This window comes from Rhinatrema bivittatum, chromosome 8 (assembly GCF_901001135.1).
Source record: "Rhinatrema bivittatum chromosome 8, aRhiBiv1.1, whole genome shotgun sequence".
NCBI classification, from domain to species: Eukaryota; Metazoa; Chordata; class Amphibia; order Gymnophiona; family Rhinatrematidae; genus Rhinatrema; species Rhinatrema bivittatum.
In genome coordinates, this window is record NC_042622.1 from 18762987 (window position 1) to 18776578 (window position 13592).

Consider the following 13592-nt stretch of genomic DNA (forward strand, 5'->3'; position numbering starts at 1 on the left):
TCTGCCCCATAGTGTTCTCTGTCCAGCTGGTCTTCCTCCTTCATGTGTAGTATACATTTGAGGCCTGGTGATGTGCGTTTATTGACCGCCGGTGTGCTTTTCTCCTCAGCATACGGTTGTACTGCCTCTCCTTCTTCTAGAGCTCTTCATATGCTTTCATCAATACCCTAGGAAGAAGAAGGGACTTCTGGGACTGGCCTCTTTTAGCTTTGTCTATTTATCATGGTAAGACTTTCTTGGTGTGAAGTGCATTGTGGGAGATGGGGAAGCCTTTCTCAGGGCAGAGGTTCTCAACCCAACCCATGGACTTTCAGGATATCCACAGAAAATGTGCAGGGGACACCATTGCATGCAAACATTCGTTATGGAGATCCTGAAAATTTAATTGGACTGGGTTGAGGACCCATGTTGAAGCCACCTTTTTTTTTTTCTTTGAAGGCTTCACTTCAAAGAATTTTCTGTGACTCAGCCAAAACTGTTAAGTTACCAGATTCTGGTTACACCCTGGGAAATTTGGCACCAAACAATTGAAGATTATGCACTGAAAAACTGAAAAGTAAATACTTGAATTTTATACAGAGCAGGATAATACTGTTAGCCATGTGACAGCCTGGGTCAAAATCACAGACCAGCCAGTAAGACCAAAAATACCAACACACATACCCCATCCTCTCCCTCCAAGTACCCTGCTCTCCTCTTTCAGTTCTCTCTTCCTCTCTAAAGGCACCCTCCGTCTCCCATGAGATGCCCCTTCACTCTCCCTCTTCTCCTCCTTTCAGGGCCCTCCCTTCTTAGACACTTTTCTTCTCCATAGCAGATCCCCCCCCTCCTTTCCCCTATTAGATCCCTTGCACCTTATTCCCTTAACTTTGGGCACCATCAGTTCCCCACCTCCTAGCACCCCCCCATTGAGATCCCTTGCCTTCTCCAGTTAGATCCCTCTCCCTGCCTCATTTTAGGACACCTTGAATTCCCCATTGCTCCCCCTTCCTACCAGTGAGGCCCTCAGTCAAGGGATGCCAGTTCACTGTCATGGCTGCTTTGCGACTCCTCCCTTTCCCCCCTCCCCTGTCTGAGGTTCTTACACAGCAGGCCTTCCTCTGCCTGTCATTAGTGTGGGTCTTGCAGCAAGAGCAAGCGACCAGCCCAGACACTCTGTGAAAGTTCTTGCCTCGCGTGCTGCTGTCTGCTGATTTCTCCTACCTTCCTGTGAGAGCTACACAATGACAGCCCGCATTCATTGAATCAGGAGAGAACATGTGTATGAGGCAGAGAGTTCGTCTTCAGCCTGAGCTGGAGAGAGGAATCGGGCTTAGCTGAATCACAGTCTGACAACTTTCTCTGCAATCCGTCCAATAGGGCTGCAATGGGAGAGAGAGAGAGCAGCACATGCGGAGGTCAAACAGCAGGGTCTCAAAACTGATGTCTGGCTCCGCATGCCATGCGGAGGGGGGTTGGGAGACAAATCACATTGACTACCGCTGTCCAACTGCAGTGGGGAAGGCACACAGGACCAGGGCCACAAACCTGGAAGTCTCAAGGCAATTCAATACAATCACATGAGGGAATTGTGCAGTTATGTGGGCGCCTATTAATTGTGTGCAAAATGCTGCATGTGCATAATTCCCCAGGATGTTTCTAGTGCAGGCAATCTTAAAATATTTATGATTATTTTACAATAAAATATTATTGCTAATATTGTGCTTGTTTTAATAGACACAAAGAATACATTTGAAGACTATATTGCATGCCAGTACGTTTCCAAAAAACTAGTCTGCTCATATGAGAGGGTTATTTTATGAATGTGTAAATAGTGTGACTAAATAACTTACTGATGCCGTTTATTGACCGTGTTCAAGCTTATGTAACAACCTCCCATCATAGATTTGTGCTTATTAATGTAACACATTCATAGAAAAATTCTAATCTGAAATCCAAAATTCATCCTTTCCATTTCATCCTGATACACCAGTCCAGCCCTAACAAGTAGGTAGTTTCCCCCTATCAGCAGATGGAGGCAGACAACATTTTGTTTTCCTGCTGTGACATCACAGCCACTATTTAGGGATAGTGCCAAGCAGCAGGCATCCATTATCTTCTGCCTCCAGCAGACTGGGTGATGCAGCAACTCATCATTGGATCTGTGATCAGACCCTGGGGCCAGGCCACTGGTTTTGGCTAGCAGTGCGAGTCTGCTATTCCGCTCCCAGTCCCAGAAGGGTTCCTGGTTGAGCTTAGCTGGGGGAGCAGATCTTAAAAAAAAAAAAAAAAAAGAGAGAGAAATAGGAACAAAAGAAAACTGGAGCAAATGAACCGCATTTAGATTCTGATAGGGCAGCTGCGTGGAGGGTGAGTCACGACCAGTGTTCTTGTGCCCAATGGGGGAAAGTGCATCGGTTGAGTCATCTCTGGGTGCATTAGTGCTGCTAGGAGCCATGTCGTTTGCTTGAGCGACAGCTGAGGGAAAGATGTGGCAGGAGGTGGTGGACAGGTCAACCTGTGGTGTTAAGCCTATGGAGTGCATTAGGCCACGGCTGAAAAGGGGCCCTTTTGTTTGGCATGTGTCAGAACTGGAGAGAAGCCTGGCAACTGTTCCGGAGCCAGGTTAGCTCCCTCCTCCCCACAGAGCAGTGAGGTCTCTGACCCAAGGTCTGCTGTGAGTGCCTCTGAGCCAGTAGCCATTTTAAATGACTCTCGCATGAGTAGGCCTCTGGGAGTTTGGATACAACTGGTGCTTGGGGGGAAGGGGGCGGGGGGGAGGTGAGGCACCTCCTATTCTGATGCTGGTTGTTGTTTCCTCAGGTTTCCCAATGGGGAGTGCATTGGCAGTGGTCCTGGAATCCTGTGGGGATTTCTCCCCAGAGGTTTTTTTTTTGGGGGGGGGGGGTTAATTCTTACATCAGGCCTTTTGTGCCTTCACATGGCCTGGGGAGACAATGCATGGAACTGGTGGGAAGGTTCCTGAGGTTTTTCCACCGGTTTTGTCCCCCCAGATTCCTACTAAAAGAGCATGTGGCACCAATGACGCGCCTGGACCTTTGTGGAAAGACTCTGGGGGTGCAGAGGATCCAAGAGATGCTGATGGTTTGGCCACCCTGGAGGAAGGGGACGTTCCTCCGAGTCCGGATAATGACTCTGTGATCCGGCTGTTTCACAGAGATGAGATAGGGTTTTTAATAGAACAGGTCTTTTCCTGAAGGAAGACCTTGTGAGACTGGAAAATTGGGCATCAAAATGGCAGATGAAATTTAATGTGGATAAGTGCAAGGTGATGCATATAGGGAAAAATAACCCATGCTATAGTTACACAATGTTAGGTTACATATTAGGTGCTACAACCCAAGAAAGAGATCTAGGCGTCATAGTGGATAACTCATTGAAATCGTCGGTTCAGTGTGCTGCGGCAGTCAAAAAAGCAAACAGAATGTTGGGAATTATTAGAAAGGGAATGGTGAATAAAACGGAAAATGTCATAATGCCTCTGTATTGCTTCATGGTGAGACCGCACCTTGAATACTGTGTAGAATTCTGGTCGCCGCATCTCAAAAAAGATATAATTGCGATGGAGAAAGTACAGAGAAGGGCTACCAAAATGATAAGGGGAATGGAACAGCTCCCCTATGAGGAAAGACTAAAGAGGTTAGGACTTTTCAGCTTGGAGAAGAGACGGCTGAGGGGGGATATGATAGAGGTGTTTAAAATCATGAGAGGTCTAGAACGGGTGGATGTGAATCGGTTATTTACTCTTTCGGATAATAGACTAGGGGGCACTCCATGAATTTAGCATGTGGCACATTTAAAACTAATCGGAGAAAATTCTTTTTTTACTCAACGCACAATTAAACTCTGGAATTTGTTGCCAGAGGATGTGGTTAGTGCAGTTAGTATAGCTGTGTTTAAAAAAAGGATTGGATAAGTTCTTGGAGGAGAAGTCCATTACCTGCTATTAATTAAGTTGACTTAGAAAATAGCCACTGCTATTACTAGCAATGGTAACATGGAATAGACTTAGTTTTTGGGTACTTGCCAGGTTCTTATGGCATGGATTGGCCACTTTTGGAAACAGGATGCTGGGATTGATGGACCCTGGTCTGACCCAGTATGGCATGTTCTTATGTCCTGTCTCCGTTTGGAGGCGCTAAAGCCCCAGGAGTCTCTGGTGTGGGATCTTATCATTAAGGGTAAAAAGAAGTCCACTACCATCTTTCCTCTCCATCAGGAGGTGAAGGAGATGATGTTAGCAGATTGAGAGTCCCCTGAGTCGACGCTAAGGGGAGTGAGACTCTTACAGAGGCTGAATCCCCGTCTGCCGGATACTCTACAGTGGATGCTCTGATCATAGCCATGACAAGGCATACTACTACATTTTTCAAATATATGAGTGAAAGAAGGGAAATCAGAAGTGGTTGTTATTGTTTGTAAGGTTTTGGGTGGACCCTTGGACACTGTGGCTGCTGACCATGCCCACGGGGGAAGTCCCGTGAGGGGCCACAGGTCAGGCTCAGTTTTAGGACACACAACACAGATCTTTTATTAACAGTATTGAGGAGCCACCAGAGGTGGTAGTAGTGAACAGAGATGAAGCCCGGCTGGGCTTGTAGTCCCTCAGGGCTCTGGAAAGAGAAGTAGATAGTAACTCACTGATGGTGTAGGCAGCGGTATCTTCCAGGCAAAAGTGAAGTCCAGGCAGCGAGTCCGGGAACATGGGCCCTCGTGGAGCGAATACCGGTTCCAGACAGTAACCTGAAAGAGAAGAGAGAGGCCCCCGAGGAGCGGGTACCCCAAATAGAGTAAGTCCAATAATGGAGAGGCAGAGTAGCTAGGTACGGAGAGCGAATCCCATCCGTAAGGAATTCACCAGTATGAATACCTGTTGCTAATTCGATTAGCTAGCAGTAGTGTAGGCTTTTTGTATCCGGGATGCGTGACGTCATCACAGGGGGACGCCCCTTAGGTTCGCGCCAAAGAAAGTATTTGAAGCAGGGCCGCGCGGCACATGCGCCCTAAGGCAGCTGGACAGCATGGCGGGAGGCCGCGCCCAAGTCGGACTGGGGACCCCGGAGAGGACAGCAGGCAGACGCCGCAGCAGCCAAACGTCCGTCAACCGCGGGAGGAGTCGCCAGAGAGGTAAGGAGGGTGGAGTGGAGACGTTGGGCAGCGACAGTCGTAACAGTGGTATAGTGAAATTGAAAGGTGATGAGGAGCAATATGTGGATAGTAACGAAGAAATGACAAATATTAAACAAATACTTCAAGTTCAGTATTCACTAAAGAAGATCCTGGAGGAGGCTCATTACTGATTAACAAGACTGTAGATGGGGATGGAATAGACGAAACTCCATTTGCAGAAGAGAATGTATGGAAGGAGCTAGGCAAACTGAAAGTGGACAAGGCCATGGGGCCTGATGAGGTTCATCCCAGGGTACTGAGGGAGCTCAAAGATGTGCTGGCGTGTCTACTGAAGGATCTGTTCAATAGATCCCTGGAAATGGGAGTGGTGCTGCAGGATTGGAGAAGAACGGTGGTGGTCCCGCTCCACCAGTGGTAGCAGAGAAGAGACCAGAAACTATAAGCTGGTTAGCCTCACTTCAGTGGTGGGAAAATTAATGGAGACTCTGCTGAAGGAAAGGATAGTGAACTATCTGTATCCTGGTGGGTATCTGGACCCGAAGCAACATGGATTCACCAGAGGAAGGTCCTGTCAGACAAATCTGATTATTTTTTTGATTGGGTGACTAGAGAATTGGAATGAGAGAGAGCGCTAGATGTTATCTACTTGGATTTCAGTAATGCTTTTAATTCGGTCCCACATAGGAAACTTGTGAATAAAACAAGAAGCTTGGGCGTGAGCGCCAAGATGGTGGCAATGATTACAAATTGATTGACTGATAGGAGACAGAGTGCAATGATAAATGAAACCTACTCTGAAGAGAGAACCATGTTAAGTGGAGTGCCACTGGAATTTGTGTTGGGACCGGTTCTGTTCAATATCTTTGTGGAAGGGATAGAAGGTAAAATTTCCCTATTTGCGGATGATACTAAGATCTGCAATAGAGTGGACACACCTGAAGGAGTAGAGAGAATGAAAAGTGATTTAAGAAAGCTGGAAGAGTAGTTGAGATTTGCAGCGGGATTCAATGCTAAGAAGTGCAGAGTCATGCATTTGGGGTGTGGTAAGCCAAAAGAACTATATGTGATGGGGGATGCAAGACTGATGTGCACAGACCAGAAGAGAGATCTTGAGGTAATAGTGTCAGGAGATATGAAGATGGCGAAACAATGTGACAAGGCGATAGCTAAAGCCAGAAGAATACTGCGTAGAGAGGAATAACCAGTAAGAAAAAGGAAGTGATAATGCCCTTTTACAGGTCCCTGGTGAGGCCTCATTTGGAGTACTATGTTCCGTTCTGGAGTCCGTATTTGAAGAGGGATAAAGACAGGATGGAGGTGGTCCAGAGAAGAGCAACCAAAATAGTGTGGGGTCCGTATCAGAAGACCTATGAGGAGAGGCTGAAGGATGTGAATATGTATACCCTGGAGAAGAGGAGGTGCAGGGGAGACATGATACAGACCTTCAGATACCTGAAAAGTTTTAATGATGCACAATTGTCAAACCTTTTCTGTTGGAAAGAAATCAGTAGAACTAGAGGTCATGAAATGAAACTTCAGTGAGGATGACTCTGAACCAACATCAGGAAATAGTTCTTATTTATTTATTTATTTTATTTATAGGGTTTATATACCGGAGGTTCCTGTATAAAATACATATCACCCCGGTTTACAAGAAACAAGAACTATCGCTTCATTTAGCGGTTTACATTGAACATTGAACATATTAATTAACATTGAACATTCTTCACAAAGAGGGTGATGGAAGCCTGGAATGCTCTTCTGGAGGAGGTGGTGAAAACGAAAACAGTGGAAAAAATTCACAGGAGCATGGGATAAGCACTGTAGATCCCTAAAAGCTAGCGAATGGAAATGAAGAAAAGAGTGCATGGGGGTAACTTGCTGGTGCGGCGGTTACTATTCTTAACCAATAAGCCTACATACTGTTAATGCAGCTCCATCACTGCTTCAGCGGCAGGGGAAAAGGGGAATGGGATTCAGACAGCAACCAACAAGGGCTCCAACTTTTATGGTCTGGGGAAACAAGTCTGGCGGTAACTTGCTGGTGTAGTGGTTACTACCTTTAACCAAAAAGCCTGATACTTTTGATGCAACTTCAACATTTGCTCTCTGCTTCAACAGCAGGGGGGTAACAGGGAATTGGATTCAGACAGTAACCAACAAGGTTACTGTCTGATAAGCATGGGGGTAACCTGCACGGCATGGCAGATACTACCATAAGCTTGCTGGGCAGACTGGATGGACCATTTGGTCCTTTTCTGCCATCATTTCTATGTTTCTGTACTATTCTTGTGGAGGGGGGTTCATCCTTAAAGGACCCTCAACATAGGAAGATGGAGCCTTCTTTGAAGAGTTAGTCTCTTTGGTGACAACAATCCAGATCTCCATCTGTTAAGTGCTGGTGGTTCATGCCCTCCTTTGTTGGATTCAACAGCTCCCAGAGAGCAAGGATATGGCCAGGAAGAATCCGTTGCTATCTTAAGCAGATGCTCTGTACAAGTTGCTGCAGAGTTCGGCCAGGTCTGTGGCCCCCTCTGTTGCGGTGTGGTGGCTCTAGTGGCTGCAGAATTGGGTGGCAGATTCATGGTCTAAGACTTGCTTGGGCAAGTTGCCTTTTAAAGGCATGTTGCTGTTTGGCGAGGAACTACACCAGTTGGTAAAGAACCTAGGAGATCCAAAGTGCCAACACCTTCTGGAGGATAAGGGTCATGCCTTTTACAGGGCTGGTCGGGGTCAGTTGCATGTCTCTAGGTGCTACTGGCTGTTTAGGGAAGTACAATGAAGAATTAAGATGCTCTAGATCTTTCTGAGAAAATCAGAGAAAATATGGCGGAAATGCTTTACCTCAGAATCACTTGGAAAATACAGATCACTCCTATCACAATACCGGATGTTAATCAACAAAGCGAAAAAAGAATACTATGCAAAACAGATTCATGTGGTAATTGTTAACTCCAAACTCCTATTTGATGATGTTAAACACGTAAGCAAGGACCCGTCCTTCTCAATCTCAAATAACTGCTTTCCATGAATGCCTGCAATGAATACGCCAATCATTTGTTAGAAAAAATAAATAGGCTAAAAATACAATTCTCTACCAGCTCATCAAAAAGATCTAGAAGCAAAACATGAACTAGCTAAATGGTCCCCATTTGACAGAGTATCCAAACTGCAAATCAGTCAAATCATTTCTAAAATAAAACCTGCAAGTCACCCACGTGACCCAGTTCCAGCTAGCTTCTTAAAACTAATACACAACGTTATCACTTCCATAATCAATCAATCTCGGAAGGAGTAGTTTCATATGGGGCGAAACAATCGGTGATAAATCCTATTCTAAAAAATAAAACTGGCAGTTCTAACGATTGGAAGAATTACCGTCCAATAATCAACTTGGCCTTCCTCTCAAAAGTCCTTGAAAAAGCTGTTCTAGCTCAACTTGAAGACTATCTAGATGACCATGACATTCTACATCCAAACCAATTCAGGTTCAGGAAAAATCACTCAACTGAAACTTTTCTCATATCCTTGGTGGGCCCCTTATTACAAGGATTTAACAACTATAGTACATAATAGTATATTATGTACTATAGTTGTTATCTCAACATAGTTTTATGTTTGCTGTATCCTTCCTGCTAGTACTTTCACTTGGTCCCTTGACTGTTCCGCATTCTCACCCCGTTCCTTACGATTTCCCTGTTAATTGTAACTTTATCCTTCCTTTCTCCCTACTAGTTGTTTGGTCTCCCCAGTTGTATGTGAACCGATGTGATATTCATTTGAATGTCTGTATATAAAAGAAATAAATATCCCAGTGCTAATTGACCTAACAGCAGCCTTCGACACTGTTGACCATACCCTCCTGTGCCATCAGCTGAATAAAATCGGGATTGGTGGCAGTATTATCAAGAGGTTCACCTCCTTCCTATCAGAAAGAACTGTCCAAGTCAAACTGGGCAACCATATGTCTGACACTTTTCAGATCAATGCAGGTGTCCCCCAGGGTTCAGTACTCTCTGCAATTCTATTCAACATTTACATGCTTCCTCCATGCAAGTTACTATCAGACTTAGGAATCTCCTTCTACCTATACGCTGATGACATTCAGCTCTACATCCCTTGCACCAAATCTGCTGAAAATATAGCACGGACGCTCTCAACACACATGAAGGCAATATAATATGAACTATCCCAACTCAAACTAACCCTAAACAAAAAAAACCCTGAAATTTATACTGCAGAGTGGCCACTTGGTTGGCTTTGCATACATCTATGAAGCTTTACCAGCTGGACGTTCTGGCAAGGGAGGATGCTGCATACGGTGCGAGGGTTCTCTGGGCAGCTCTTGCTTCCGCCTGCCTGGGTGGATAGAACTTTGGTACTTTCCACTTGTTAAGGGCTGGACTGGTCTAGCAGTAAGAAATAGAAGGAGAAATGTTTTTACCTATTAATCTCCTTTCCTTTAGTCCTGCTACATCAGTCCAGGACCTGCCTGGGAAGTGAGGCTTTCATCTTAGAAACATTGCTTGTTATCCTAAATTGAGCATTGTGCCTTGCTTTGTTTATTTAAAAGTGCTTACATACTGCTTATTTTGGGGGGAAAAAAAGCAATAAACCATAAAGTAAGTAATTAAAATATCATAAAAGTACAATAAGACAAATTAAAGTAGGCAGAAGTAAGTAAAATACAGAGTGGCTTAAGGGAAGGCTAACTGAAAATAGTGAACCTTAAGCTTAAGTTCGGTAATGCCCCAAAGTAGCAGCTCATTCCAGAGGCTGAGGCCAGTAATAGAGAGAGCATGTTTTCAGGCTACCCGTAGTAGGGCTGTGACCCTGGTCGGCTCACCTTAGAGCTCTCCTGGGAACATAGCTCGTAAACCTACAGGATAAGGAGAGGTTGCAGCCTACAGGGAAGCTTCTTCTGAGGTTTTTTGTTGAATGCTATTCAGTTTGCATTTATGGGGTCTGATCCAAAGGTTTGACAGAAGGTTACTGGATAACCTGCTGTTTGGCACCACCCCTAAGTAGTGACTGTGATGTCACAGATGGAAAATGGTGTTTCTCCATCTGCAGGTAGGGGGAAACAACCCACTTGTTAAGGACTGGACTGATGTAGCAGGACTAATGGAAAGGAAAGGAACTGGTAAAAAAAAAACCAAATAAATAAATAAAAATGTTTTCCTTGTGTAGGCTGTCATCTCTGTAATGTTCTTTCATATTTTGATTCTTTATGAAACTGGTGCACATTGTGGAGAGGGGAAAAAATGAGTTGCAGTGTACGTGCTCATGGCAGGACGTTGGTTTCTGCGATACCTCATTCCCTGGCAATGTTTGAGAGCTCGAACAGGTTTTACTATTGCAAAGCCTGAAAAGTTTCCAGTCAGTAAAAGGGCAGGGCTGGCTTGCCACTCTGTGCCTGGAAATTCTAATACAGGGGGCTGGCCTTGAGAGGAATCCACCATAATTGGCTGATAGTTGTATTCTTCTTTTTCCAGGATATTATGGATAAAGTATGTTTCAGGGTTTTGGGTGTATCCCATTCTCGAAAAGCTGGATGCTGTAGCCATGGTAGTTTTCTTTGCTGCTTGTATACTAATACTGGCATCTTTGTACCATCTTGGAGAGTTCCTGACTAAGCTATGCTGGGGTAAGTGGTGTGAAAAAGAATAGCCATACAAGAACTGAAAATATGTGGATTTGCCTAACTTGTTAATTGAAAACCGACATGATGCGATTTTTATCGCGAATGCCGGTATAGAAAAACTTTAAATAAATAAATAAATAATGAACAACCCAAAACAAAATGCCTTTTGTCAGTTTTAGTTTTCATTTTTCAACCAGTTTTCAAGCCCAAAACCCCCTTGTGATTTTTAATCAGTCTTAGTCTCATCCCTGGCTATTCTGGGGTTAGATTTAGAACTGAAGTCCTGTTTCACGGATGTTACAGGAATTCACTTCATTGAGTGCTTTCAAAGAGGAGTAAGTGTAGAATTGGAAGACATGTATGTCTTCCAATTCTTTAGAAGCAGCCCAGATATGGGCTGCTTCTAAAGCTCTTCTGCTCATGATTCCTCAAAGTGCATAATAATCCCGAAGTAACTACATTGTCGTCCTCCTCTTTCTTTTTCTTTTTTTTTTTTCTTTACAATTTTTGTGTTTAGCATGTTAACTATGAAGAAACTTTTCTTTTAACATACATGTCTTCCAATTCTACACTTACTGCCCAGCTTTTAAGTATTTCCTGTTCACTATCAGGGATTGCCTGTGCTGTATATTTTGCTCTTTGTCTCAGTGCTGCAACCAGGCTTAGGGTGGGCTGCAGTCATATGTTTTCTCTTAAGTGTGTTTGCATCTTTGCATCCCAGTGAAGAATTGTTAACGTTGATGCACACCTCAGAAAACAAGAGTCAAGAAACCCAGTGGACCCTTTTCTTTGCCAGTTGTTTTAATCCTCTAATATGAGAATTGTACTATAAAACGTGCCATTTCCCAGGCAATGCTCTTGTTCTCTTCTGTCTATATAGCAAGGTGGCCTGGAAAAGTAAAGTCTATTACAGTTTGTGAAGTCACTCACCATATAGGACACATGATGGAACTCCCCCCCCCCCATCAAACAGACTGACTTAGCCATTACATGTAGGTGACGACATCCAAATGGACCGATTTCTCAAGCTTGTAGAGTTTTGAGCTCTACTGAGCATGTGCAAAGCTCCAGCACGATCATCTTCAGCCATATTTGGTCAGAGCTAAAGCATGGATGTATACTTCATCTCTTCTCCTCATTTTTTGGTAAGAACCAAATTTTCTTTTCCCTGTATGTACCGGATCAGTCCAGACTCCTGGGAAGTACCAAAGCTTCCTAGACAGGGTGGGACCTGGAGAGTCCTGCTCGTAACACGCTTTCGCCAAAAGACCAAGACTCCCGATCTGCCACATCCAGATGATAATGCCTTACAAAAGTATATAGCGACTTCCAAGTCACCGCTCTACAAATCTCTTGTGGCGATACCAAGTGAGCCTCTGCCCAAGAAGTCCGACTGAGACTGGATGGAATGAGCCCTCAAACCCTCCGGTACTGGCTTACCTTTGAGAATGTAAGCTGATCCAATAGCTTCCGTAAGCCACCTGGCAATAGTGTTTTTGGAAGCTTGAAGGCCCTTCTTCGGACCACTCCACAGAACGAAAAGATGGTTTGAGCGCCGAAAACTATTCGTGACCTTAAAATAGCGAAGCAACGCTCTACGGACATCTAAAAGCCGAAGCTCACGCGCATGTGGTTCCGAATCAGACAAGTCCGAAAAAGCCAGTAGCTTCACTGACTGATTAACATGAAACGAAGATATCACTTTCGGGAGAAAAGATGGAACTGTCCATAAAGACACATCCCCATCCAAAATCCTAAGAAAAGGATCACGACATGACAAAGCCTGTAACTCTGAAATGCGTCTTGCAGAGCAAATGGCTACCAAGAAGATCACCTTCAAAGTCAGATCCTTCAACGTAGCCCTACGTTTGGGTTCAAAGGGAGCTTCACATAAACCACAAAGGAACAGGTTGAGGTTCCAAGGAGGACAAACCTTCCTCACCGGCGTACACAGATTCTTGACCCCTTGAATAAAACGGACCACATCCGGATGAGAGGACAAGTGATGGCCATCCAGGTTTCCCCTCAGAGACCAATGCTGCCACATGAACTCGAAGGGAGTTGAAAGCAAGACCCTTGACCAAACCATCCTGTAAGAAAGATAACACGTGTGCCATGGAAGCGTGCAAGGCCTGAATCCCCTTCGCCAGACACCAGGATTCAAAAACCTTCCAGACTCTGACGTACGCCACTGAAGTGGACTTTCACCTAGACTGAAGGAGGGTAGTGATCACCGACTCGGGTATCCTTTCGACCTTAAACGCCTCCTCTCAAAAGCCATGCCGCTAGACAGAAGCGATCTGCCTGATCCGAAAATACGGGACCCTTATGTAGTAGACCGGGGAGATGACTGAGTCGTAAGGGTCCCTCAACTGCTAGATTTAACAGATCTGCAAACCAAAGTCGGTGTGGCCACTCTGGGGCCACAAGCACCACCTCCCCTGGATGCCTCTCTATTCGTCGCAGGATCTTGCCCACCAGAGGCCAAGGAGGAAACACATAGAGCAGAACCCCCCGAGGCCAGGGAAGGACTAGAGTATCTATGCCCTCAGCACCGTAATCTCTGCGTCTGCTGAAGAACCGAGGAGCCTTCACATTGTGACAAGTTGCCATCAGATCGACCCGCGGACAACCCCACTTCTCGCGAATGAGGTGCATCGCCACATCTGACAACTCCCACTCTCCTGGATCCAGAAGCATGCGACTGAGATAATCGGCTTGTACATTCTCGACTCCAGCAATATGAGACACCGAGATTTGGAGCAAATGCTGTTCTGCCCATCGTATCAAATTCTGAACATCCAGCGACACAACATGG

The 13592-nt window shown here is 45.1% G+C and overlaps 1 protein-coding gene across 2 annotated transcripts in view; it reads left to right on the plus strand.

Moving 5' to 3' along the window:
* Positions 1 to 13592, plus strand: part of LOC115096582 (androgen-induced gene 1 protein-like) — a 66679-nt gene that overhangs the window by 17129 nt on the left and 35958 nt on the right. For both annotated transcript variants that reach the window (XM_029611379.1, XM_029611378.1), the window contains exons 4-5: positions 110 to 225; positions 10626 to 10777. In XM_029611379.1, coding sequence (XP_029467239.1) covers positions 110 to 225; positions 10626 to 10777 — 268 coding nt within the window. The remainder of the gene's footprint in view (positions 1 to 109; positions 226 to 10625; positions 10778 to 13592) is intronic.